The 26,066-nt window shown below is 44.3% G+C and overlaps 1 protein-coding gene across 1 annotated transcript; it reads right to left on the bottom strand.

The window, feature by feature from the left end:
• Positions 1-241: 241 nt before the first annotated feature.
• On the bottom strand, positions 242-3,935 carry LOC123143990 (uncharacterized). Its single transcript, XM_044562994.1, has 7 exons — positions 3,799-3,935; positions 3,513-3,556; positions 2,475-2,601; positions 2,094-2,260; positions 1,292-1,607; positions 656-822; positions 242-560 (listed from the first exon to the last, which is right to left on the bottom strand). The coding sequence occupies exons 2-7, from the start codon at positions 3,532-3,534 to the stop codon at positions 409-411; spliced, it is 951 nt and encodes a 316-aa protein (XP_044418929.1). The 5' UTR covers positions 3,535-3,556; positions 3,799-3,935; the 3' UTR covers positions 242-408.
• Between the last annotated feature and the right edge of the window lie 22,131 nt (positions 3,936-26,066).

Below are 26,066 nucleotides of genomic sequence, written 5' to 3'. Positions count from 1 at the left end.
CTGAACCCTTACGATGACTGCGCTAACCCATCTTTGAACCCTTATGAGCATACATATGTATGCGACGGGGAAGATTTCTGTGGAACGTCCCCTCCCTATGCGTGTCCATAAACAAATATAGCACTTAACCTCTTGTTGGCTGACATTTAAAAATGCATGAGGCCATGATTACATGATCGACGGAACATCATCCATCCAAACATTGAAGTACTTGTAAATAGAAATATATTAGAGGCAATGTACCTAGAAATCCTTTCTCAACTTACTAGTTCATCTTTATACTACCATAAGAACATCAAACAAATCAGCAACACCATCTCATATATATAACTCTAACTAGTAGTAGGATGACTCTACATCTACCCGCAAAAAAAAGGATGACTCTACATCAGGCCACGAGGTAAAGATCTAGCCATCATTCGACGACCCGAAGATAGTGAAATCTGCCTTGAGGACGCACTTCGATTCTATAAGATAGCCTCTGGACATACCCTGGAGTTCCTTGAGTGGCAAGAAGTTGAACCATCCCCACCCTTCTCGATGTGTACACACCAAAAGATCTGCCATCACCTCAAAAGTAAGATCAACGGTAATTATCAGGGGGTTACAAACAGTATTTCACACACCGCACTATAGTCGCTAGGGAGATCTTAACCTGTAGTTCTAGTGAAGTATTTCCCAGTCTTTTGGTCTAGGATGGACAGCGTAATTTGAACCACCTTCCTGGACTCGATAAAGAGCTCATCCAAGGACTCCAGGTACAATCCCAAGGCGAGGCAATCAGTACTGCGCCTCTCACCATGTGGATACATGCCGATGTACCTATTGACAAGAATGGGAAGTGATACTTCAAATACAATTGGGTACCCGGGTAAATGTATTTGAAGAATGTAGTTAGTTATGACATCAGAAAGTTGTGTCTGAGCTTGTGTGTAGGCAGGTACACCCATTAACTCTGAACACGACTTGGTGGCATCAAAATTAGAGTATTACAATTATACAAAAAATCTAAGCAAAAGATGACTACAGTACAATATAGTAAAAATGTTACTGTAAATATACTTGAAGTAGAGTTCTTTGGTTCCATGCTTAGAGATCAAACTAAGATGTCCAGTTGGAATATCTGAAGGGATAACAGACCTTGCCTTGCACAAAGACTTGGCCATCGGTAATGTCTGTTGACACAAAGCACTAAAAAATGCTTCTGTCCACTATGTGTAAGCAATCATGTCGGATAACACATGCATGGTATATATATAATTAGTGATGCAACTGGTAACAGGGTGAATACCATTTATGCCCGCCAACTTCAAATGTAGGAGAACGGACAAAGTTCTGAGAGTCCAATTCTAGGAAATTGTTTATGGTCCAAGTGTAAGTCCCTTTGATGAATCCCTTCTTCTGCACAAAGAGGTTCTGAACTGTGGTAGCCTTCTTTTGAACCACGACGGCCTTCTTTTCAGGAGAAGAGACATCAATTTTTAATATCTCCACACCAAAGACACAACTATCATCAACTAGAAAAGCAGATGATTTCAGTAGCTCCTGAAGAGGAATCAAGCATTCCTTTTTCGATTGGGCATTGTTGAAAGCGAAGTTGTAGCTAGCTGTGTTTAGGTAAAAGTTAGAAAATTAGAGAAATACAAACTTGAAAATATTCCAAGTAACATATAATCAACTTTCCCCCGCAAGCAAAAAACATATAATCAACTTTCACCCCAGTTAAGCATTTAAGGAGAGATGAAAATAGTGAAATCCATCCAAATAAAGATTATCAAAGTAAAAGAGAACATGTATATGTACTCTGGAACACCAGGATATTGTTTGAATCAGAAGAGTCTCAAGCGTGACACAAATGGCAGTCAACAGATAAACTTAACATAGAAAAACATATGAAGCAACTTGTTAATGGGAAAAGTAAATGACCATGTTACGACATTTATAGCTATTGATTTGTAATGATGGAATTTATAACTCAAACTTGTGATGCACTAAGACTATATATAGAGTCATAGCTAATAGGATGGGTCTACTTTTTGTGTGTGTGGGGAAATAGGATGGATGTACTTGAAAAAACACATTCACGAGTCTACCTTTGTATCCACAATACATTCCATTTGAATTGTTGAATATTGACAACTCAAACACTGCATGCATCGTTTGACCTTGCTCCAAGTCTCCCTTGGATATCATAAGAGAAAGAGCAACATATAGATTTTCTTTATCATCTTGTTTGTGCTTTGGAGTCAGTAGCAAGCACCTGCGAAGGGAATTTAAGAAGAACCAGGTAAGTCTAGAAGTCATAACTGAATCAAACCTAATTTCCTCATTTCATGCATGCTTCATTGTCTGGCTGTTTTCACGGGTTTGCGTGATTGTGATTGATATTTGAACCCGACCGAAACATGACCGCATGATATTTATACATATAATACATTAACTTTGTACAGTTCCTTTTGTGTTATGATGCGTACCAATTGTACCCAGAGCAGTGAAAAAGAGCGGATATCGCCGAGGTAGCTTTCGTCTCAAGTAGCGCAGAGAAGTCATGAACCTTCCACTCTAAGTCTGGAACATGGGTCTTTCCTAGTGGTGCGGGAGCTGAAATTTGAAAAATGCATAAATCAAAATTGTATAACAGAGAAAAGAAAAGGAGTTTGTGGTATGAGCAAATTTATGTCCAGGTTGTAGTTCCAGCAGATAAACAAGTTGCAATATTCACCATGGGGAAAATGGAATGGTGCAGAATAGTTCTCTATGTTCAGATTATGTGAATGAAAATCTTGCATCCAGTGATTTGTGAGAAGTGACCACTAATATTCTTGGTAGTTATCATGTCACGAATCTAGGATACAAACGACCGAACATGCACTTTTCTCTTCTTTTCTGTTTGTTTTGAAGAGGCCACTTTTCTCGTATATCTAAATAAATATTGAGAACTAATTAAGGGCTAGCTCTTGGCAAGAGTGGCCAGGTTGTTGAACCCGCCCACCCGCGTTTAAATCCTTCCCATGGCCATGGGGATGCTATATATCCGAGTTTATTCGCGGAGAATCTTACTTCTATCTAACAGCGGAAAGTTAACGGAGGGATTCTCCCCCCTTTAGCCTCTTTTTTCATATATAAATAGTCTCTACTGTTAGTTGTAATCAATAAGCATTACGATCGAGGACCAGCACCGTAATGCATTGATGGTGTTTCTCCAAAAGGGTGCTGCATTCAACACATCAGTATGCAGTCATCTTGCCGATTCATCAACATGATGGTGACGGCAAGCGCTTCCTCAATTTAAATAAAGTTATAGTCTCGTACTCCCTCCATCTCAAAATAAAGTGTCGCAACTTTCTGTACTAACTTTAATACGAAGTTGTATTAAAGTTGAGACACTTATTTTGGAACGGAAGGAGTATGTTTTAACCTGACATGTACTTAAAAGGGTTTGGTGTGAATCGCGTCAGACTTTTTGTTCATAGCAGAAACAGTCTAAAGCTGGATTGGGCGGGCAAACGTACCTGTGCTGCCGGAGTTGCCCATGGCTCCGCCCCTTCCTCTTCGCCTGCAAATGAAATTGGTGGTCATCGCACCATGGTAAGGGCACAATAAAATTTGTACTATTCATATCGCCACAGTGCAGAGGTACAAGACAATTGATACGGTGGCTTCAGTAGGTAAGTCATCAAACAAATAACAGCAAGAACCTAAACCCGATTTGTTTCGCAGATGATCAGCAAGGAAGTAAGTCGAAACCCTCATACGACATAGAAGGGGAAAGCAAAAGTGGGAGAGAGGAGAAAAGACCTGGCTGGCTGGCTGGACTTGGGTGCAGATTGCACAACGGCTTGGCTTCCTCAGACGGACGGACCGACGGCGTCGGTTGGGGCTCTGCGAGCTCAGGGAGCGGGGGTGGGGTTTATGGAGGGAGGCTGCCTCCTCTTCCCCGAATTCTACGGCTGGTTTCCGGTAATCGGGATTCCGGGATTTTTGTCCCCCCCTCGGTCAGTCTGGACGCGGCCCGGTTGGCCTTTGGACCGGCCGCCAGCGGGTCCATCTCAGCGAGAAAGGAACAGGCCAACATTCTTGGCTTGGCTCGGCCCGTCAGCCATCAGGCCCATTTTTCCTACTGTCTTATTTTTGCTCTGTTTCTAAATAGAGCAAAAATAAGACAATTAGGAGCTAAATTTTGAACATCTTGGAAAAGAGGTTCAAATAGACCAAGAGAAAGCAAGTTTTTCCACATGTCGAATGAAAGTTTATTGATGGATCAAATATGATGTTAACGGAATTTTGTGAGCATTTCGTCTGATATTGTTTGATTCGGGTGTCCTCAGTGAACCTGGAATACATGGAATGGACAATTTATCGCAGAACATTCAGGAGCTTGGGCATGGCAAAACCGACGAGGAGAACAATGATGAAGCTAATGGGCAGGTGGAGCTCAACAAACGAATTCTGGGCAGAGCTGATGATTTTGGAGACGGAGACGGGTCCATGGGGAATCATTCTTGTTCAGTTTGTGATAATTCTGGTGTTGCTTTTATCATGTGGTCGCATGTAGAAACACATTGATCACTTTATTGTTAGTAAGTAGGCATTTGTACTAAAGCGCTACCTTGTGATTTCAAAAGAAGTTCGTGTGAACTATTTTATATAATGGTTATGTGACATTGTTCTTAAACACTGTAATGCTTGTTTATGTATTGTATATAAATTTTTGCGGCAGGGATCAGGGAAAAAGCAATAAAAAGTTGTCTGGGAACGGATCTTTGCCGAGAGCCACTCTCGGCAAAGTGGCATCCCCCTGCTGTTTGTTGTGGCGTCTTTGCCGAGAGCCGCTCTCGGCAAACAGCTAACGGAACCAACCGACGTGAAAGTTAGTTTATTTTGCCGAGCTGTACTGTTCGGCTCTCGACAAAGTCTTTGCCGAGTGCTCGTATCCTGGCTCCCGGCAAATTCCTGTTTGCCTGAGAGGTGTACGCTAGGTGACTTTTGCCGAGTGTAGCACTCGGCAAAGGCTTTGCCGGCGATTATAGGCCCTTTGCCGAGTGTCCGCGGCACTCGGCGTATAACTAAATTCGATTAGTGAGTATACCAAAGGAATGGCAAAGACATCGGAGGATGTTTCCTTTTAACAATGGCGGGCGTCTTACTGCAGATGCGTTTTTCCTTTCTGCGGGGAACAACCAAGCATTTATTGGGAGATCTAGCTTAATTAAGGCAAGAGGGCTAGCTAAGAGTCTAGGGCTACCTCCAAGAACCGCGCGGAGATTTCCTTGGTCCCGGGAGATGCGTGGTCCAGCATGTGTCCGAGGGATCCGGTTTGCCTGCTCTCTTCCCATGCTCTCATCCGTGCTCCCACTTCATCCTACGACTGTCTTTTTTCTCTTTCTTTTTCTAATCTAATCATCTCCCCTCCCCCTGATTTTAAGGGGGTGGGGCCGGGTTTTATTTTGTTCCAATCAAAACAAGCCACGTACGTGGGAGCATGGATGGGCACACGCCAGGGGAGCAGACAAGTCTCGTCCGTGTCCGAGCCACCGGACGGATCCATCATAAGATAACGTCACGCTTTTTATAACCTGACGGTGTGCGTGTGTGGGCAAATCCAGGCCGGTCCTAAATTTTCTCCTTTTCACTGCATACTTTTTATAAAACGTGACGGTGTTGAACTAGGATAAAGCTACAAATGAGTTAGACTAACTCGATAAAATTTTACATTTCAAAAAGAAGATCTCGATAAATTTTTACGTTTATCATGGCAATGCGGAACACGAGCTCTTCGTCATCCAGCGTGGAGGAGCTTGAGTCATTCCTGACAAGCGCCACACTATCAATGTCGTCGGACTCGCTGTCTGATCTTTGGTCGGCCATGGTGGAGGGAAGGGGAGAGGGAGGGCAGGAGATGGGGCGGTGGAGCGGAGAGGTCGAGAGGGTGATGGTTTGACTAGGGTTTGTCGTTCAGGTGAGGTATTTATGGGGGCAAAGGTGGGGATGTGGCGTGGGCCCGTCCGGCGTGGCGACAGCGTCCGGTGGCGTCTGGTTCACGCCATATCCGTCTCAAATATGGACCGTGTATGGGGTGCCGGTTAGAGTAGACGTTTGGTTGTATTTGCCTAGTCCGATTGGGTATCGTTTTTCAGTCGGATAATGACCATGGAGGCGGCCTGAACGTTTGGGTTGGAATATGGAGCCTCCGCTTGCAACCGGACTCATTAAATATCACCTCCCAAATATTCCCGGACACGTCCAGACATGTCCACGTACGATGCATGGTGACCCCTCAATTGTCTGCGTCGACGGGCATGTCCCTCATGTGCGACGGTGGACAACTGTCTTGCCGCTGCAACTCGGGCGAGGGGCAGTATCGCCGATTATCTTAGACTCGGGCCGAACATCATCGGCTCGATGATCCACCGCAGAGGTTCCATGGCCAGCCCGAGAATGTCTGATGCAAAGGGCATGTAGTGCCAGCCACCGCTCGCTGGCTCCAAAGCCACCGCATCGAGACATCAGCACTCACTTGCACGGATGCACGTGCGATGAAGCAAAACTAGAATCTCAATAAGATGCTCATGTGGTCCCACTCATAGTCATTGTCTGTGGAAGCAGAATCGGTCGACAAAATATACTCTTCGTTGGCGCGGAATCTGAAGGTATAACATCCTACGGCTTGTCGCGATGATACGTCTCAACGTATCTACTTTTCCAAACACTATTGCCCTTGTTTTGGACTCTAACTTGCATGATTTGAATGGAACTAATCCGGACTGATGCTGTTTTCAGCAGAACTATCATGGTGTTATTTTTGTGCAGAAATAAAAGTTCTCGGAATGACCTGAAACTCCACGGAGTCACGTTTTGGAATTAATAAAAAATATTGGTGAAAGAATCAACGTAAGGGGGCCCACGCCCTATCCACGATGGTGCAGGGTGTAACCACCCCCTTGGGGCGCGCCCCCTGCCTTGTGGCCCCCCTGGACCTCCACCGAGATCAACTTCAACTCCATATATTCATGTTCGAGGAGAAAAAAAATCAGAGAGGAGGATTCATCGCGTTTTACGATACAGAACCGCCGCCAAGCCCTAATCTTCCTCGGGAGGGCTGATCTGGAGTCCATTCGGGGCTCCGAAGAGGGGAATCCATCGCGCCATCGTCATCATCAACCATCCTTCATCACCAATTTCATGATGCTCACCGACGTGCGTGAGTAATCCCATCGTAGGCTTGCTGGACGGTGATGGGTCGAATGAGATTTACCATGTAATTGAGTTACTTTTGTTAGGGTTTGATCCCTAGTATCCATTATGTTCTAAGATTGATGTTGTTGTGACTTTTCCATGCTTAATGCTTGTCACTAGGGCCCGAGTGCCATGATTTTAGATCTGAACCTATTATGTTTTCACGAATATATGTGAGTTCTGTTGGGGAATGTTGCATAAAATAAAAATTTTCCTACGTTCACCAAGATCAATCTATGAGTTCATCTAGCAACGAGAGAGAGGAGTGCATCTACATACCCTTGTAGATCGCGAGCGGAAGCGTTCAAGAGAACGAGGTTGAGGGAGTCGTACTCGTCGTGATCCAAATCACCGGAGATCCTAGCGCCGAACGGACGGCACCTCCGCGTTCAACACACGTACGGTCAGCGTGACGTCTCCTCCTTCTTGATCCAGCAAGGGGGGAAGGAGAGGTTGATGAAGATCCAGCAGCACGACGGCGTGGTGGTGGATGCAGTAGGGTTCCGGCAGGGCTTCGCCAAGCGTTTGTGGGAGGAAAAGGTGTAGCAAGGGGGAAGGGAGGCGCCAAGTGCAAGGGTGCGGCTGGCCTCCCTCCCCCCTCTTTATATAGGGACCCCAGGGGGGGTGGGGGGGGGGTGGCCCTAGGAGATGGGATCTCCTAGGGGGGCGGCGGCCAAGGGGGAAACTTGCCCCCCAAGGCAAGTGGAGGCGCCCCCTCCCCTAGGGTTCCCAACCCTAGGCGCAGGGGGGCCCAAAGGGGGGCGCACCAGCCCACCAGGGGCTGGTTCCCCTCCCACTTCAACCCATGGGGACCTCCGGGATAGGTGGCCCCACCCGGTGGACCCCCGGGACCCTTCCGGTGGTCCCGGCACAATACCGGTGACCCCCGAAACTTTCCCAATGGCCGAAACTCGACTTCCCATATATAATTCTTTACCTCTGGACCATTTCGGAACTCCTCGTGACGTCTGGGATCTCATCCGGGGACTCCGAACAACTTTCGGTTTGCTGCATACTAATATCTCTACAACCCTAGCGTCACAGAACCTTAAGTGTGTAGACCCTACGGGTTCGGGAGACACGTAGACATGACCGAGACGGCTCTCCGGTCAATAACCAACAGCGGGATCTGGATACCCATGTTGGCTCCCACATGCTCCTCGATGATCTCATTGGATGAACCACGATTTCAAGGATTCAAGCAATCCCGTATACAATTCCCTTTGTCAATTGATACGTTACTTGCCCGAGATTCGATCATCGGTATCCCAATACCTCATTCAATCTCATTACCGGCAAGTCACTTTACTCGTACCGTAATGCATGATCCCGTGACCAGACACTTGGTCACTTTGAGCTCATTATGATGATGCATTACCGAGTGGCCCCAGAGATACCTTTCCGTCATATGGAGTGACAAATCCCAGTCTCGATCCATGTCAACCCAACAGACACTTTCAGAGATACCCGTAGTATACCTTTATAGTCACCCAGTTACGTTGTGGCGTTTGGTACACCCAAAGCACTCCTACGGTATCCGGGAGTTACACGATCTCATGGTCTAAGGAAAAGATACTTGACATCAGAAAAGCTCTAGCAAATGAACTACACGATCTTGTGCTATGCTTAGGATTGAGTCTTGTCCATCACATCATTCTCCTAATGATGTGATCGCGTTATCAACGACATCTAATGTCCATAGTCAGGAAACCATGACTATCTGTTGATGAACGAGCTAGTCAACTAGAGGCTCACTAGGGACATATTGGTCTATGTATTCACACATGTATTACGATTTCCGGATAACACAATTATAGCATGAATAAAAGACAATTATCATGAACAAGGAAATATAATAATAATCCTTTTATTATTGCTTCTAGGGCATATTTCCAACAAGTTCTTGATCCTATCTTGCAAGTTAATAGTCACCTACTATGTGTTATGATCCGACAAACCCCGGAGTGACAATAGTCGGGACACTTCCAGGTGATGACTGTAGTTTGAGGGGTTCGTGTATTCACTAAGTGATAATGCTTTGGTACGGTACTCTATTAAAATAAGGTCTTAATATCCCTTAGTTTCCAATAGGACCCCGCTGCTATGGGAGGGTAGGACAAAAAATGTCTTGCAAGATCTTTTTCATAAGCACGTATGACTATATTCAGAATACATGCCTACATTACATTGATGAGCTAGAGCTAGTTCTGTGTTACCCTATGTTATAACTGTTGCATGATGAATTGCATCCGACATAATTATCCATCATTGATCCATTGCCTACGAGCTTTTCACATATTGATATTTGCTTGGTTACTTCTCCGTTGCCACTGTTACTTTTGCCACCGTTACCGTTACTTTCATACTACTTTGCTAGTAAATATTTTGCTGCAGATATTAAGTCTTTCAGATGTGGTTGAATTGACGACTCAGCTGCAATACTTGAGAATATTCTTTGGTTCCCCTTGTGTCAAATCAATAAATTTGGATTGAATATTCTATCCTCGAAAACTGTTGTGATCCCCTATACTTGTGGGTTATCACGCGACAATCGCCCAAGCGAAGAGTTACACTCCACACTTGTAAATGCAATTCACGTAGATATGTACTCTCCCGTGTATATACGAATAAGGTTTGACACGAAGGATAGGTGCAACAAAAAAACAAATGTTGGACAGGGAAAAATGCAAGAAGAAAGTAGCCGTTGGGGGTTCGCACCCTTGCCCGCGCGAAAGGCATCAGTAACAAGAATTGGCAGCGTGCACCGCTGGGGTTAAATAGGGTGCGTTCCACGGGTCGCAACCAGGGCTGGCCCATAGGTCGGGCAAAAGGGGCGACCGCCCGGGGCCCCAAGAGGGGAGGGCCTGAACTATAAATTATACTAGTAAACAGTATATGATAAATTACATTTGAAAGATTATTAAATTCAATTGGCAGGAGTGCAAGTTCGCAACACATAATAATAGTTTACACCACGCGGAGGCAAACCAACTCGGCTGGCAAAGTTTAGATACACTAGTCTCTCTTTATGTTATATGTCTTAATATCATAATGCCATTTATGATAATTAGTTTTCATTGCTTAAACCAATCCATAATTTTTCATTTGAGGAACATATAGTACATCTCATTTGCACCTAATCAAACTAAGTGAATCTATATGATATTGTCAGATATAATTCGAATCATACGCAAAAGTACACTCAAGAACATATTTGGTTCTTAGATGACTCTATTACTAAACCCAACTTGCATGTCACATTTGATATACCCTAGAAGTTTCTAGGAATATGGTTGCCTGATATATAGTAGAAACCTCCATTAAAATATTTATGATTTAGAAATCTCTACCACGACATTCAATGATATTAAAACATATATGGACACGCACATTGATATGCAAATATATGTATATACACTATTTAATTTATGCAATATTATAAAATTAGTTTGAATGATTTTTTTTAACAAAGAAGATATTTTTTGGTATATCTTACAATTCAACTTTTGTAAAATCAAAATTTTCAAAGATGTATTACAATTGTAAAACAATCAATAATGTAACAATTGTTTGAAAACATTGTTATGTGGCTAAGTAATAGAAGAATTATATTAATTAAAATTGCTAAATGTACACTTAGTTTAAATAAAATAGTATAAATATTTGGTATAAAAAATGGCCGCAACCCACCAAAGACGTAGAGTACTATCCTCTTGAGTCCAAGTCCTCCTGGCATCCGACATGGACCCTCTGGCGCGTCGTCGGTTGGTCGACGATGACTAGACTCTCCGGTGCACGACCACCATGTTCTACTTCACCTGCTCCGCGCCACATTGCAGCCACGCTGCGGCGGTCACCATCAGGCTGACCACCACCTTGGAGGATGAGATTCGGTTGTCCGGGTACATAACTCCACTTGTTTATTCGTTCGCCAATCTGTTATTTGTTCCACATCGGCGTTCGTCAACCTGTTCTTTGTTCCACATTGGCGTTCGTCAACCTGTTCTTTGTTCCACATCAGCCACTTGCCTTGATTTCAGCGATCCGAAAGTCGTCTTGTTTCTCACTTGGATGTTGTTTCTCGTGACTGGCGAGTATTCTTGGGGTAGAAAGGAACGGATTTTGCTTCGGTGATTCTTGATTGCTGCAAACCCTAAGACGTCTCTTGATCCTTGGGGTAGATTCTTGATCCAGTACTGGCAGTCTCTTTTCTCTTGAGAAGTAATACTACTCCCCCGATGTTGTTTTTCTTTTCAAGAACCATGGCCGTCGTGATTACTAGGTTTGTCGTCGTCCGATTCATTAGGTACGGGTGATTGCTAGGTTTGCCGTCATCCAATTCGTGATATACTCGGTGCTTCCATTCGCAGGTACGGGCGATTCATGCCCCCCCCCCCCCCGCGGTCCGTGCAGAGGACATGAAGGGGTGCGGGTTTGCACTGGATGGCGTGCAGCGCCTCAAATCGGATGACGACAAGTGGTTGGCGACCACAACTCCCACTATGGACGATCTTCGTCTGAAGGGAGCATGCGACTACAGCTTTTGCAGCAGGGGATGTGCGAGGACCGCCAAATATTGTTCTATCGATTGCAAGGTTCGGAAAGTGCTATTCTACAGTAATTGACATAATAACTCATCATCATCATCATCATCATCATCATCATCATAATATCATTAACAAATTATCATCATAATACATCATTGTCATGTAACAACTCCTCCTCCTCATCATTTTCGTCCATGAGACATCATATAACAACTTGGTCACTAGTTATAATAACAACTCCTCCTCATTGTCATCATAGTACTCATAATCACTACTCCTCCTCAGCATCACCATCAACTCTAACACATTGTAGCACATAGTAAAAACTTCTCATCATCATCATAGTCATATATAATCAACACTAACTAATTGTTCTTAATACGTAGGACCTACTCCCGCTGCTCTCTCTTAGGTAAAATAGCATAAAACATGTGTAGCGCTCCTACTTCATCATATTGGAGAATGCATATGAACCTGTCTCCTAATTGTGGGTTGCGCTTCTGATTGGTGCCCCTTAGTATTTCTCTGCTGCAATCCTTCACAATTTTGCTCCAGTCTTTGACTATTAAGAGTTGCTCGCTTCGAGAAATGACGAATGCACTAATGTGCAATGCAGGATATCTTGGCCGTAAGCTAACCATTCTCATGCGACCTTTAGACTCGATCCAACGAGGCACAACACTCATCAGGAGTCCCTCTTGAAGAACATTGTAGTAACATACTTAGCAATAAAGTTTAGCTTAAAAAATAATGTATGCAAAAGATGCACCGAGGATACCATCCTTCCTAAATAGATGTGACCGTAGTTCAATACGCACACTAGTCACTGGTACGCGTCAGTGCTATAGAAACGGTTTCAAACCCCTTTCCGCGATGGCATTTGGAACCGTCGCCAAGTGAGTGTGGGCAATAGGGGGGCCCTTCCCACATGATCCAGAAACCGTCGGGGATATGCCCTCCTGGCACACACGCTCGGCATAATGAGGTCGTGTGCGACCGACGAGCGAGCAAATACGGTTATACGTACAGTAGTGCTGAAAGCAATTGTACAGGTGAAATCGTTTCCGGTCGTAAGTACATCCCACACAGTCAGCCCTTGCTAAACATTTCCGTTCATATGTACATTCCACATAGTCTATCCAAGGAATACGTTTCCATTAGTATGTACAACCCACACAGTTAATCCAAGAAGTACCAAACATTTGCGATGCGCACAATATCACAAACAGTCAATAATTTCGAAGTGTGTGTGATAAGGTGACTATCGCAAAAATTTAATAAGAAAGAACTGTGTGCGATGTTTTTGTTAATCACACACGTTTTTTCTTGGCTGATCGTGTGTGTAGTGGAGATTGATCGCACAAGTTTTTTCCTGGCTGATTGTGTGTGCGGTGGAGATTGATCGCACACGTAGTGGATCCTAGAAACGTGTCTGATCTCCATGTCTATCGCAGACATTTCGCTTTTGCAAACTATGTGTAGTGTAATCCTTAATTAATCCCTCATTTAAAAATCACCTTTTTGAATTTGAAAGTTGGCAATCACTTATTTCATATCCAACCAGGTTTATTACAAATATAGGTTCAACCACGAATGCATAATTCGATGTACAGGTACATATAGTGAAGAACTACAGAAGCACCAAGTAAAGAATGATGAACCACACTTGTACTAAAGATTGTAAAGAGAGAGACGAAAGACATTCTGGTTGCTGGAGAAGCTGAAGGGGGATGCCCATATTGTGCCCTCCTCCATGCGTAATGCACGCACGACTCTAGGCCAACCCCTTGTGATGGCTGCCCATCCATCCATCAATGTCTTCATTACGACTTCTCAATGCTCATTGTAGTCTAGATGAAATACTTTAACCTTCATTGTGTGTCCACCAATCATGTACTTTGCGAGGTAGTCTTGAGTGAACTGCTTCGGGAACCACTATGAATGAAAAAGATTCAGACATTCTTGTCTAACAACTCAGTATGGGCAGTAAAAAGAGAAGGCTGCAGAGTTTGTAGTTACCATCCTACAGCTCACTGTTGTGTTGGATAGAGCATAAACAAATAATTTGCTTGCCACCATTCGTATCTTTTTGCCAATAATCCTTATTAGTTTCCTCACTTGATGCTTATTCATGAATATCTCATTGCCCCATACGCAAAAAGGGTCGATGCATGAATCCTTGCCAAGGGCATATGTACCTACAAGCAACAAGTCAATATTAGAAGCTAACAAGTGTCCAGGCCTGGATCTATATGCACTACATTATGGAGACGGGGGAGTACAAGTCGAGGGATGAAGCTAACCTCGGCGGAAAATGGTGGCCACTCCCGTTGTTGTCTTGCATAAGTAGTGGAAAGGCATGATAAGTACGACAACCTTAACATCAAACAAATATAGCAAAGGTAAAAAAATATGATCTCCAAATGATAGCTTGAATGTGTTGGTTTCAGCATGCTGTTAAAGCATATATAAAATGGAAGGCAATGTTACCGACAACAGTCTTAACAACCATCAAATATTGCAATTCAAACTGGTATTGTTGACAATGAATAGAACGTAGGTAATGCTTAAACATCACTGGATAAATGTGTAAAACTAAAATAAATGGCATGCGTTAACTACACCAGGCATAAATGGAACCAAATATAGCGGTTCAAACTGGTATTGATGCAGTCGAGCGGCACAGTTCCGACTTGCACATAATGAACAACACATTGTGAATGACTGAAATAAATAAGGCATAAATGATCAGTATAACAACCAAATATAGCCATTGAAAACTGGACAGATTCTCACTAGAACCAACCTAACAAGCAAATATAGATAAACAGGGCATATGCTTGAAAACTGGACAAATGCTCACTGCAACCAACCTAACAAGCAAATATAGATAAACAAGGCATCTGCTTGAAAACTGGAGAAATGCTAAAAAAGCAACCTGACAACCAAATACAGATAAACAAGGCATCTGCTTGATAACTGGAAAAATGCTCACTGCAACCAAACTAAGACAAAATACATATAAACAAGGCATCGGCTTGATAACTGAAAAAATGCTCACTGCAACCAACCTAACAACCCAACACAGATAAACAAGGCATCTACTCACTATAAACAACCAAATATAGCCATTCGTGAAACTGAAGTGGACAATTCATACTTAAACATCACATAGCCCTATTGAACAATACATTTTTGCATAACTAAAATAATTAAACATGGCACAGTTATAGCACCACACGACAAATGCTACTACAATAAAGGGTACGAGTTGGCAAGCTAGAAAAGGTAAGATTTGCTGATAGGATGTTGACTCACATTTCATGGACGGGATCCTTCCAGTTGGAAGAGCATAGAACCATGGTGGAAGAACCTTTGTGGGTGCCCTCCTCGTGGTTGTGGTCGATGAGATCTGACTTGGCAATTGAGGATTCCAAGCCGCCGCCGTAGAACATGTCCTTCAGAAATGACAAAATGGGCTCGATGGCGTATAAGGATCACAAATCCTTGATCGCTTGGCGGAGGAGATCAGCGGTAGGGCCATCAAAGAGATCGACGGCGGTTGAACCAGAGGGGTTGGGAATGGACCACGTAACCTGTGACATGACCCGCGTGAAGCTGTCATTGTCGACGAGCTTGATGTCGTAGCCAGCTTTCCCGAGATACAGTAATAAGCAAGGCCGCTGACATGAAGCCTTCGACATGGCAACGTAGTCAACGTCTTCACCGGCTTCCGCGGTGACATGTTGCTCCGGGATCGACAGGTCAGGGCAAACGGAGGCCACCTCGCCAACGTCCGCCGGAGAGGCCATGATAAACCACTTCTTGGCCGAACGCTCGTCGGGCTCCCCAGGATACGTGGTCGAGCTTAGGCTGCGACATTCTGGAGGAGGGGATGTGGATTTGGCGGGGAGGAACACCGCATGCCTCATCTAAAAACTCAGGGGAGTGGGAAGACGGTATGGGAATCGCTGGGTAACCTGAACTTTATTATCTAAGCTAGGAGGAACGGGCAGACCAACATGGGTTGGCGGCGGCGCCGGCGGCCGCGATCTAGGGTTCTAGGGGAGGGGCGGGTGGGGAGACTGTGGTGGGTGCGGGGGGTGGTGGTGTTTGAGGATACGCCGCGACTACTAAAATTTTTAGTAATGGTGGGCGGAGATGGTGGTGGACGATGGAGGGCGACGATTCAAATGCCTCGGCTACTGCAATTTTACTATAAGGTCGGTGCTGGAGGAGTGTGGGCGACGGTTGAAGTACGGCGGCTACTAAAATTTGGGTAAATGAATTGATGCGGGGCGGGAGTGGCCAAGATCGCGCATGGTCCAATAAGAATATGCGTGTATGATAATAACGAAAAGTGGCGGAACCGCCATTTTTTGCAATGCTCAAGGCGGATAGTTTGTTTTTATATTTCTAGCTCGTTGGTCTATCACACATGGTTCATCCTATTTTCTAAATAAACTCACCCGCCTTTAGCTTGCGCAGTCGTGGTGATTTTACAGCGCACTTGCATCACACATGGTTAAGCCAGTACCTGCACCATTTTGCTCGCGCTTGCACAGTCATGGTGATTTTACAGTGCACTTGCATCGCACACGGTTAAACCAGTACCTCCACCATTTGCTCGCGCTTGCACAGTTGTGGTGATTTCACAGTGCACTTGCATCGCACACGGTTAAGCCAGTATCTGCACCATTTTGCTCGCACTTGCGCAGTCGTGGTGATTTTGCAGCCCACTTGCATCGCACACAGTTGAGCCAGTACCTGCACCATTTTGCTCGCGCTTGCGCAGTCGTGGTGATTTTACAGCGCACTTGCATCACACACGGTTAAGCCAGTACCTGCATCATCTTTCTCGCGCTTGCGCAGTCGTGGTGATTTCAGAGCGCACTTGCGTCGCACACGTTTAAACCAGTACCTCCACCATTTGCTCGCGCTTTCGCAGCCGTGCTGATTTTACAGCGCATTTGCATTGCACACGGTTAAGCCAGTACCTGCACCATTTTGCTCACTCTGGTCACCCTATGGGACCTACTCCCTCCTATCATGCACATTTGTTCTTTTAGAAACTGTGTGCGATGGTTGGTGTGTCGCCGCCTAGCCTTCAATGAGCACTGACACTTGTAGAGGGAAACCGATGGGAGAAGAGGCGGGAAACCGATGAGAGGAGTGGCGGGAAACAGTAGCCTGTTTAGAAAACGTACAAGAGAAGGAAGCGTGAGCTAGACGACGCATGCGCACAGTGCTTACCCATGTACTGCATGTGGTGTCGAAAGGGCTAAGGGTTGTCGTTCGATCTGGGAGCATCCAACGGTGCAGACGTACGATCCGTGGGGTTTTGGTTCTGGCCAATCAGAACGCACGGCTCAGATCGCGGGCGGCATCGGCCACGCTTTTGTAGGCACACGACTTTCGTTTGACCTTTTTATACACTAATTGAGTTTCCTACACATTTAATGTCCATAATTCAAATCTGAACTTCAAATACATGCTCTAGTTCACCAAAATGGCTAGAAAAATTATATATTAAAGTTGGCATGGTGTCACGTCATGAAAGTTGTCATGGTGTCACGTCATGGCGCATATATGTCGTGGTAAAAACATTGTCCAATTTGGGCCAAACTTTATTATAAACCTCTTACAAACTCTAAAAAGATTGAAAGTTGGCATGATATCATCATTTCACTCACATAGCATGTTCTAAAAAGTTGAGAGGGTTACATCAAAAACTGGATGCACTTTGTGTGCAAAATGGACAATCTCTTTCGAAGTATCAGGGTTTCGAACAAAAACTCATTTGTTACAAAGGGATTTCACTTTTTTGAACTTATTTGAACTCCAGACTTTTGTGTGTTCAAAATGCACCATTCAAAACCACTTCATCAATTTTCAACCCTTTCTGACTTCATTTGGCATTTTTCATGCATTTACTGATTTTTTGAGCTAAATGACCCTAAAATTGAAAAGCACTTCAAATGAACTCTGAAATGGTTGAAAGTTGGCATGGTATCAACATTTCATCAGCATAACATGTTCTAAAAAGTTGAGAGGGTTAAGGCAAAAACTGGATGCACTTCGTGTGCAAAATGGACAATCTCTTTCGAAGGCATGGTGTCACGTCATGGCACATATATGTCGTGGTAAAAACATTGTCCAATTTGGGCCAAGCTTTATTACGAACTTCTTACAAATCGGAGCTTCTCTCAACAAGAAGCCTTGTGGTTCCGATAGGGAAACATGTTCCCCTTGTTGTCGAAATGTAATTAGGGCCTCTTTTCGCCTTGTATTTTCTTCTATGGGCAACATGGAACTACATGATATTCATGCTGAAATTTAAACTTATTCAGGGTTCGTTTGACCTTTTTATACACTAATTGAGTTTCCTAGACATTTAATGTCCATAATTCAAATCTGAACTACAAATATGTGCTCAAGTTCACCAAAATGACTTGAAAAATTGTACATGCATGTGTCCTTGGGTGTATGTTTAATTAGGTCCCATGCCAGGAATGGGAACGAATTACAACCGTACCGGCGTCCTGGCAAACATTTGGAATCTTTGGTTTTAAATCCCCATAAAATCCAAAACTCTCTAGAAAGTCATGAAAAGTGGCATGGTGTCACGTCATGGCGCATATATGGCGTGGTAAAAACATTTCCAATTTGGGCCAAGCTTTATTATGAACCTCTTACAAATTGGAGCTTCTCTCAACAAGAAGCCTTGTGGTTCCGATAGGAAACGTGTTCCCCTTGTTGTCGAAACGTAATCATGACCTCTTTTCGCCTTGTATTTTCTTCTACAGGCAACATGGAACTACATGATATCCATGCTGAAATTTAAACTTATTCAGGGTTCATTTGGCCTTTTTATACACTAATTGAGTTTCCTAGGCATTTAATATCCATAATTCAAATCTGAACTACAATACATGCTCAAGTTCACCAAAATGGCTAGAAAAATTGTACATGCATGTGTCCTTGGATGCATGTTTAAGTAGGTCCCATGCCAGGAATGTGAAGAATTACAACCGTACCGGTGTCCTGGCTCGTCCTCAAACATTTGGAATCTCGGGTTTTATATCCCCATAAAATCCAAAACTCACCAGAAAGTCATCAAATGTGGCATGGTGTCACGTCATGGCACATATATGTCGTGGTAAAAACATTGCCAATTTGGGCCAAGTTTTATTACAAACCTCTTACAAACCGGAGCTTCTATCAAGGAAGCCTGATGGTTTCGGTAGGGAAACATGTTTCCCTTGTGGCGAAACGTAGTCGCTCCCTCTTTTCGCCTTGTATTTTCTTCTACGGGCAACATGGAATGACATGATATTCATGCCGAAATTTAAACTTATTCATGATTCGTTTGGCCTTTTTATAAACTAATTGAGTTTCCTAAGCATTTAATGTCCATAATTCAAATCTGAAGTACAAATACATGCTCCAGTTCACCAAAATGGATAGAAAAACTATACATGCATGTGTCCTTGGGTGCATGTTTAGGTCCCATGCAAGGAATGAAAACGAATTACAACCTGACCTGCGTCTTGGCTCATCCTCAAACATTTGGTATCTCGGGTTTTAAATCACCATAAAATCCAAAACTCACCAGAAAGTCATTAAAGGTGGCATGGTGTCACGTCATGGCACATATATGTCGTGGTAAAAACATTACAAATTTGGGCCAAGGTTTATTACAAACCTCTTACGAACTGGAGCCTGTCGCAAGAACCCTCGTGGTTTCAATAGGGAAACGTGCCCCCTTGTGGGCCAAACGATAATCACTTCATCTTCTAGCCTCGTATTTTTTCTACATGCAACACGTACGAAACAACAGGAGATTCACGCTGAACTTTGAAATTATTCAAGGTTTGTTTTATCCTTTTTATTCATTAATTGAGTTTTCTAGGCATTTAATGTCCATAATTCAAATCCGAACTATAAATACATGCTTCATGCACCAAAATGGCTAGAAAAAACGTACATGTGTCCTTGGGGTGCATGTTTAGGGTTCGTTTGGCCATTGTATATATTATTAATTTAGTTTCTATGCATTAAATATAGTCCATAATTCAAATTTGAACTACAAGCACAAAATGGGTGGTAAATCATACATGTGTCATTGGGTGCATGTTTAGGTCTCATTTAAGGAATGTGAATGAATTACAAACTTGTCGTCTTCCTGAAACATTGAGAATCTCGGTTTTTAAATCCTATTAAATCAAAAACTCACCCAACAAACATGAAACTTGGCATGGTTTCATGACATGACACATATATGCCGTGGTAAAAAAATCGTCCAGTTTGAGAAGAGGCGCACACATTAGTAGCCAACGAAGTCATTTGTGAAACAATAAGCTGACACGTTAATATCACAAATGGTTGTATCATATGAACCGTATCAATATTTAACCATACTCAGTGGTGTGCATGCAGCTGTTTGATTAGATGGGACGAGCGCGAGAAGTCCGCCGTGCAGGCCCGACGGGACACGTGCGATCAGTCCGCCGCGCAGGCTCGATGGTACGCGTGCATCCTGTCCATCTCGTAGGCTCGACGGGACACGTGTGAGCAGCAAGGCCGCCCATGCTCACCGGGAAGCGAGCTCTTTGACCTCCATGCACCAGCCGCAACCCGCCTCGCTCAAAACTTCGTCATTAATGGGTTAATTAAAGCGCCTGGACGAAGGTTTTTTTAGGGGTGGACGGAGGGTGTTTGGTTGTGATCCCATGGCAGCATTTGCTTTGTTCTTGTTTTCAACTCATATTCCGGCCAAATTTAAATTGCCACATAGGGCAACGGATAATACGACGACAAATAAAATGGTAACAGATAGTACGACGACAAATTTACAATGGCGCAGATAATAATTGTCTTACATATTCCGAATAATTTTAAATGCCACATACGGTAAAGTTCGGAAGACACGGGGGCAAGAGAAGAAGGAAATCATAGACAACGATCTAGATTGCTACTATATCTACTCTTCGATGGATGGCCGGGCGATGACATCCTCCAGCTCCTTCCTCATTTCCTCACGGCTTTACTTGAAAGTAACCATGGATTCCTCCACCTCCTGCTCGCGCTTGATCCGGATCTTCCTCAAGTCACCCATCAGTTCCTCGATGACCGCTGTCAGCGTCACCCCCGAGGCACTGCTCTCCTCATGCAACATCTTCCAGCTGGCGGCCTCCTCCTCCTTCTCGGTGAGCGCCTTGAGGAGCTTCGCATTGTCACCCATGAGTTGCTCGACGAGGCCGGTCGCCTTGTCAACCGAGGCATTGCTGATCTCGAGCAGCTTCATCAAGCCATCGACCAACTCCTGCTGCTTAATGAGGCCAGCAAGAATGTCATCATCGCTGGCCAAGGACTTCAGCAACGCCAGCTTGTTGCGCTCGTCGATGTGGCGAGTGCACTTGTGAGATCCCTCGCGTGCCCGTGAGAGCTCGTTCGAGGGCTCCGCGGCGCTCCGAGACATCTCTGCTGCGGCTGCCGCTTCGCGACGGGAACTCTCTAGTGCTTCCGCGGCCTTGTTCTTTGCTGCCTGGTTATATGCCCACCCGAAACTCCTCCTACCGGTCATGGCGGAACAACTTGACAGGAAAGACCAGTTTTGTAGGTGATGAAGAGAGGAATTGTGAAGTAATTTTCGAGTGGGTAGTTTTTATAGCCCGGTGCTAAGTGTGAACACATATTAGTTTGATCGATGTGAACACATATTAGTTTGACCTATGTGAATAGATTTGCAATTACTTATTGCGTTGTAATCTGCAATGTGAGGAGAAACAAAGTCAAAATTTATTAATGGTTCTGGGCCCACAAAGCCCCGTTTTTGTTGTTCTGTCTCATCGCAAACAGTTTTTTTGGATCAACCGTATGCCACGCATCGGAAGCCTGAAACGTGGGCCCTTGTTCTCGGATGTACGTGTACGTGTCTGCCCACTATCACACACGGTCATGATATCACCATCGTGTCCTATGGATGCGTTGTCGCGTCCCCCACGGGGTGCCAGAAGGTTGACCACGTGGTTGCTTGCCATGGCGTCCCTGCTTTTTTATCTTTTTTTTGCGGGTCCGTGGCGTCCCTACGCGCGCCGATGAGGAAAATTTACAATGGCAATGGTTAATAATTGTCTTACATATTCAGGATAATTTAAAATGCCGCATGTGTCAAGGCACAAAACACTCACGACCTACTTATGCATACAATTATAATAAAATATAGGCTAAAAAGCTGAGTCGGCGGCCTTCCGACGACGGTCTTCTTGGACTCCATGATCAGCATATCACCCTTGCGGCCGTTTATTATGTGTAACTTACTAATCATCGCACACGAGTTCTCGCAGATGCATCGTGTGCGATACTCCTAGCCACCGCAAGCAACTAGTTTGCATTTTTTCAAAGTTTTTTGTACCAACAGAATCACACATGAACTTATTATAGTAACTGTCTGTGTTATAATTTCTCATTCCAAATAGTTCATCCGAGTGGGCTGTTTTCTGTGTATCATACACATCTGGTTTACACGAATTGTTTGTGTTCTTTTGGCTGATCGCAAATGCCGCATATCACACACATCTTGTTAATATGAACCGTTTATGTTCTCTTGCTTAATTGAAAATAGTTTGTCCGAGTGAACCGTATGCCGTATATCACACACACCTTGATCTCGCTGACCGTTTCTGTTGCATTCTCTAATAGCACACAGTTCATCGGAGCGAACTGTATGTCGTATATCACATAAACATTGATATGGCTGCCCGTTTATGTTGTTCTTCCTCATCGCAAACAGTTCTGCTGAATCAACTATATGCCTTTCATCGCACACGCAACTAAAATCTGAACCGTGTTTGATGCATCCGTCATCGCAATTGTTTTGGACATTTTTGACTGTTCTCTGACACCACCGTTTGTGATTATTGCATCGTACACAGTTTCTCGAAGGGTCTCTAATCGTAGTGTCACGTTAGCATCATCCTGCAGTAGTGAGTGGTCACACGTTTTGAGTACTAATATCTCAAAGTCCAGGAAAATAATCTTTCTAGGCAATATCAAGATCCTCAAGCCATGAAACATAATGACTTATCTCCTCGTAGTTTAGTTCAGCCCCAGAACAGTAGTAGGTGTATTCTACCAAGTGTCGGATATGTTTGCTTGAATGGAAATAAGCTGTCAATAGAAATTAGTTGTCAACTATTTTTAAATAAATAATAGAAATTATTTAATGAATATAGTTGAGAAACTCACATAATGGTAGAACTGGAGGCGTCTGCACATCGACCCAGATGTCGATATTACCTTCAATTTCATCTTCCGGACTGATATCAAAGGTGATAAGCATATTGTTGGGGAACGTAGCAGAAATTCAAAAATTTTCCTACGTAACACCAAGATCTATCTATGGAGAGACCAGCAACGAGTAGAAAGGAGAGTGCATCTACATACCCTTGTAGATCGCTAAGCGGAAGCGTTCAAGTGAACGGGGTTGATGGAGTCGTACTCGTCGTGATTCAGATCACCGATGATCAAGTGCCGAACGGACGGCACCTCCGCGTTCAACACACGTACAGCCCGGTGACGTCTCCCACGCCTTGATCCAGCAAGGAGAGAGGGAGAGGTTGAGGAAGACTCCATCCAGCAGCAGCACAACGGCGTGGTGGTGGTGGAGGAGCGTGGCAATCCCGCAGGGCTTCGCCAAGCACCACGGGTGAGGAGAATAACTTGGGAGAGAGGGAGGTGCTGCACCAAAGGCATAAGGTGTGTTTGGGAGGCCCTCCTACCCCACTATATATAGGGATCCCAAGGGGGGGGGGTGCGCCAGCCCCTAGGAGATCCAATCTCTAAGGGGGCGGCGGCCAGGGGAGGAGTCCTCCCCCCCAAGGCACCTAGGAGGTGCCTTCCCCTGCTGGGACTCTTCCTTTAGGGTTTCCCCAGGCGCATGGGCCTCTTGGGGCTGGTGCCCTTGGCCCATGTAGGCCAAGGCGCACCCCCTACAGCCCATGTGGCCCCCCGGGGCAGGTGGCCCCACCCGGTGGGCCCCCGGGACCCTTCCGGTGGTCCCGGTACAATACCGATGACCCCGAAACTTGTCCCGATGGCCGAAACAGGACTTCCTATATATAAATCTTTACCTCCGGACCATTCCGGAACTCCTCGTGACGTCCGGGATCTCATCCGGGACTCCGAACAACATTCGGTAACCACATACAAACTTCCTTTATAACCCTAGCGTCATCGAACCTTAAGTGTGTAGACCCTACGGGTTCGGGAGACATGCAGACATGACCGAGACGTTCTCCAGTTAATAACCAACATCGGGATCTGGATACCCATGTTGGCTCCCACATGTTCCACGATGATCTCATCGGATGAACCACGATGTCAAGGACTCAATCGATCCCGTATACAATTCCCTTTGTCTAGCGGTATTTTACTTGCCCGAGATTCGATCGTCGGTATACCGATACCTTGTTCAATCTCGTTACCGGCAAGTCACTTTACTCGTTCCGTAACACATCATCCTGTGATCAACTCCTTGGTCACATTGCGCATATGATGATGTCCTACCGAGTGGGCCCAGAGATACCTCTCCGTTTACACGGAGTGACAAATCCCAGTCTCGATCCGCATAAAACAATAGATACTTTCGGAGATACCTGTAGTGCACCTTTATAGTCACCCAGTTACGTTGTGACGTTTGATACACCCAAAGCACTCCTACGGTATCCAGGAGTTACACAATCTCATGGTCAAAGGAAGAGATACTTGACATTGGCAAAGCTCTAGCAAACGAACTACACGATCTTTGTGCTATGCTTAGGATTGGGTCTTGTCCATCACATCATTCTCCTAATGATGTGATCCCGTTATCAACGACATCCAATGTCCATAGCCAGGAAACAATGACTATCTGTTGATCACAACGAGCTAGTCAACTAGAGGCTCACTAGGGACATATTGTGGTCTATGTATTCACACGTGTATTACGATTTCCGGATAATACAGTTATAGCATGAATAAAAGACAATTATCATGAACAAGGAAATATAAGAATAATACTTTTATTATTGCCTCTAGGGCATATTTCCAACAGTCTCCCACTTGCACTAGAGTCAATAATCTAGTTCACATCGCCATGTGATTAACACTCACAGGTCACATCGCCATGTGACTAATACCCAAGAGTTTACTAGAGTCAGTAGTCTAGTTCACATCACTATGTGATTAACACTCAATGAGTTTTATGTTTGATCATGTTGCTTGTGAGAGAGGTTTTAGTCAACGGGTCTGAACCTTTCAGATCCGTGTGTGCTTTACAAATCTCTATGTCATCTCCTAGATGCAGCTACCACGCTCTATTTGGAGCTATTCCAAACAACTGTTCTACTTGGAGCTATTCTAAATTATTGCTCCATTATATGTATCCGGTCTCTCTACTCAGAGCTATCCGGATAGGTGTCAAGCTTGCATCGACGTAACCTTTACGACGAACTCTTTTACCACCTCCATAATCGAGAAAATTCCTTAGTCCACTAGTTACTAAGGATAACTTTGACCGCTGTCTGTGATCCATTCATGGATCACTCTTGTACCCCTTGACTGACTCATGGCAAGGCACACTTCAGGCGCGGTACACAGCACAACATACTATAGAGCCTACGTCTGAAGCATAGGGGACGACCTTCGTCCTTTCTCTCTATTCTGCCGTGGTCGAGCTTTAAGTCTTAACTTCGTACCTTACAATTCAGGCAAGAACTTCTTCTTTGACTGATTCATCTTGAATACCTTCAAGATCATGTCAAGGTATGTGCTCATTTGAAAGTATTATTAAGCATTTTGATCTATCCTTATAGATCTTGATGCTCAATGTTCAAGTAGCTTAATCCAGGCTTTCCATTGAAAAACACTTTCAAAATAACCCTATATGCTTTCTAGAAATTCTACATCATCTCTGATCATCAATATGTCAACAACATATACTCATCAGAAATTCTATAGTGCTCCCACTCACTTCTTTGGAAATACAAGTTTCTCATAAACTTTGTATAAATCCAAAATCTTTGATCATCTCATCAAAGCGTACATTCCAACTCCGAGATGCTTACTCCAGTCCTTAGAAGGATCGCTGGAGCTAGCATACCTTTTAGCATCCTTAGGATCGACAAAACTTTTCTGATTGTATTGCATACAACCTTTCCTTACGAAAACTAGTAAGGAAACTTGTCTTGACATCCATCTGCCAGATTTCATAAATGCAGCTAATGCTAACATGATTCCGAC

The sequence above is a fragment of the Triticum aestivum genome, chromosome 1B (genome assembly GCF_018294505.1).
Source record: "Triticum aestivum cultivar Chinese Spring chromosome 1B, IWGSC CS RefSeq v2.1, whole genome shotgun sequence".
NCBI classification, from domain to species: Eukaryota; Viridiplantae; Streptophyta; class Magnoliopsida; order Poales; family Poaceae; genus Triticum; species Triticum aestivum.
This window is presented reverse-complemented; position numbering and strand designations above follow the sequence as displayed.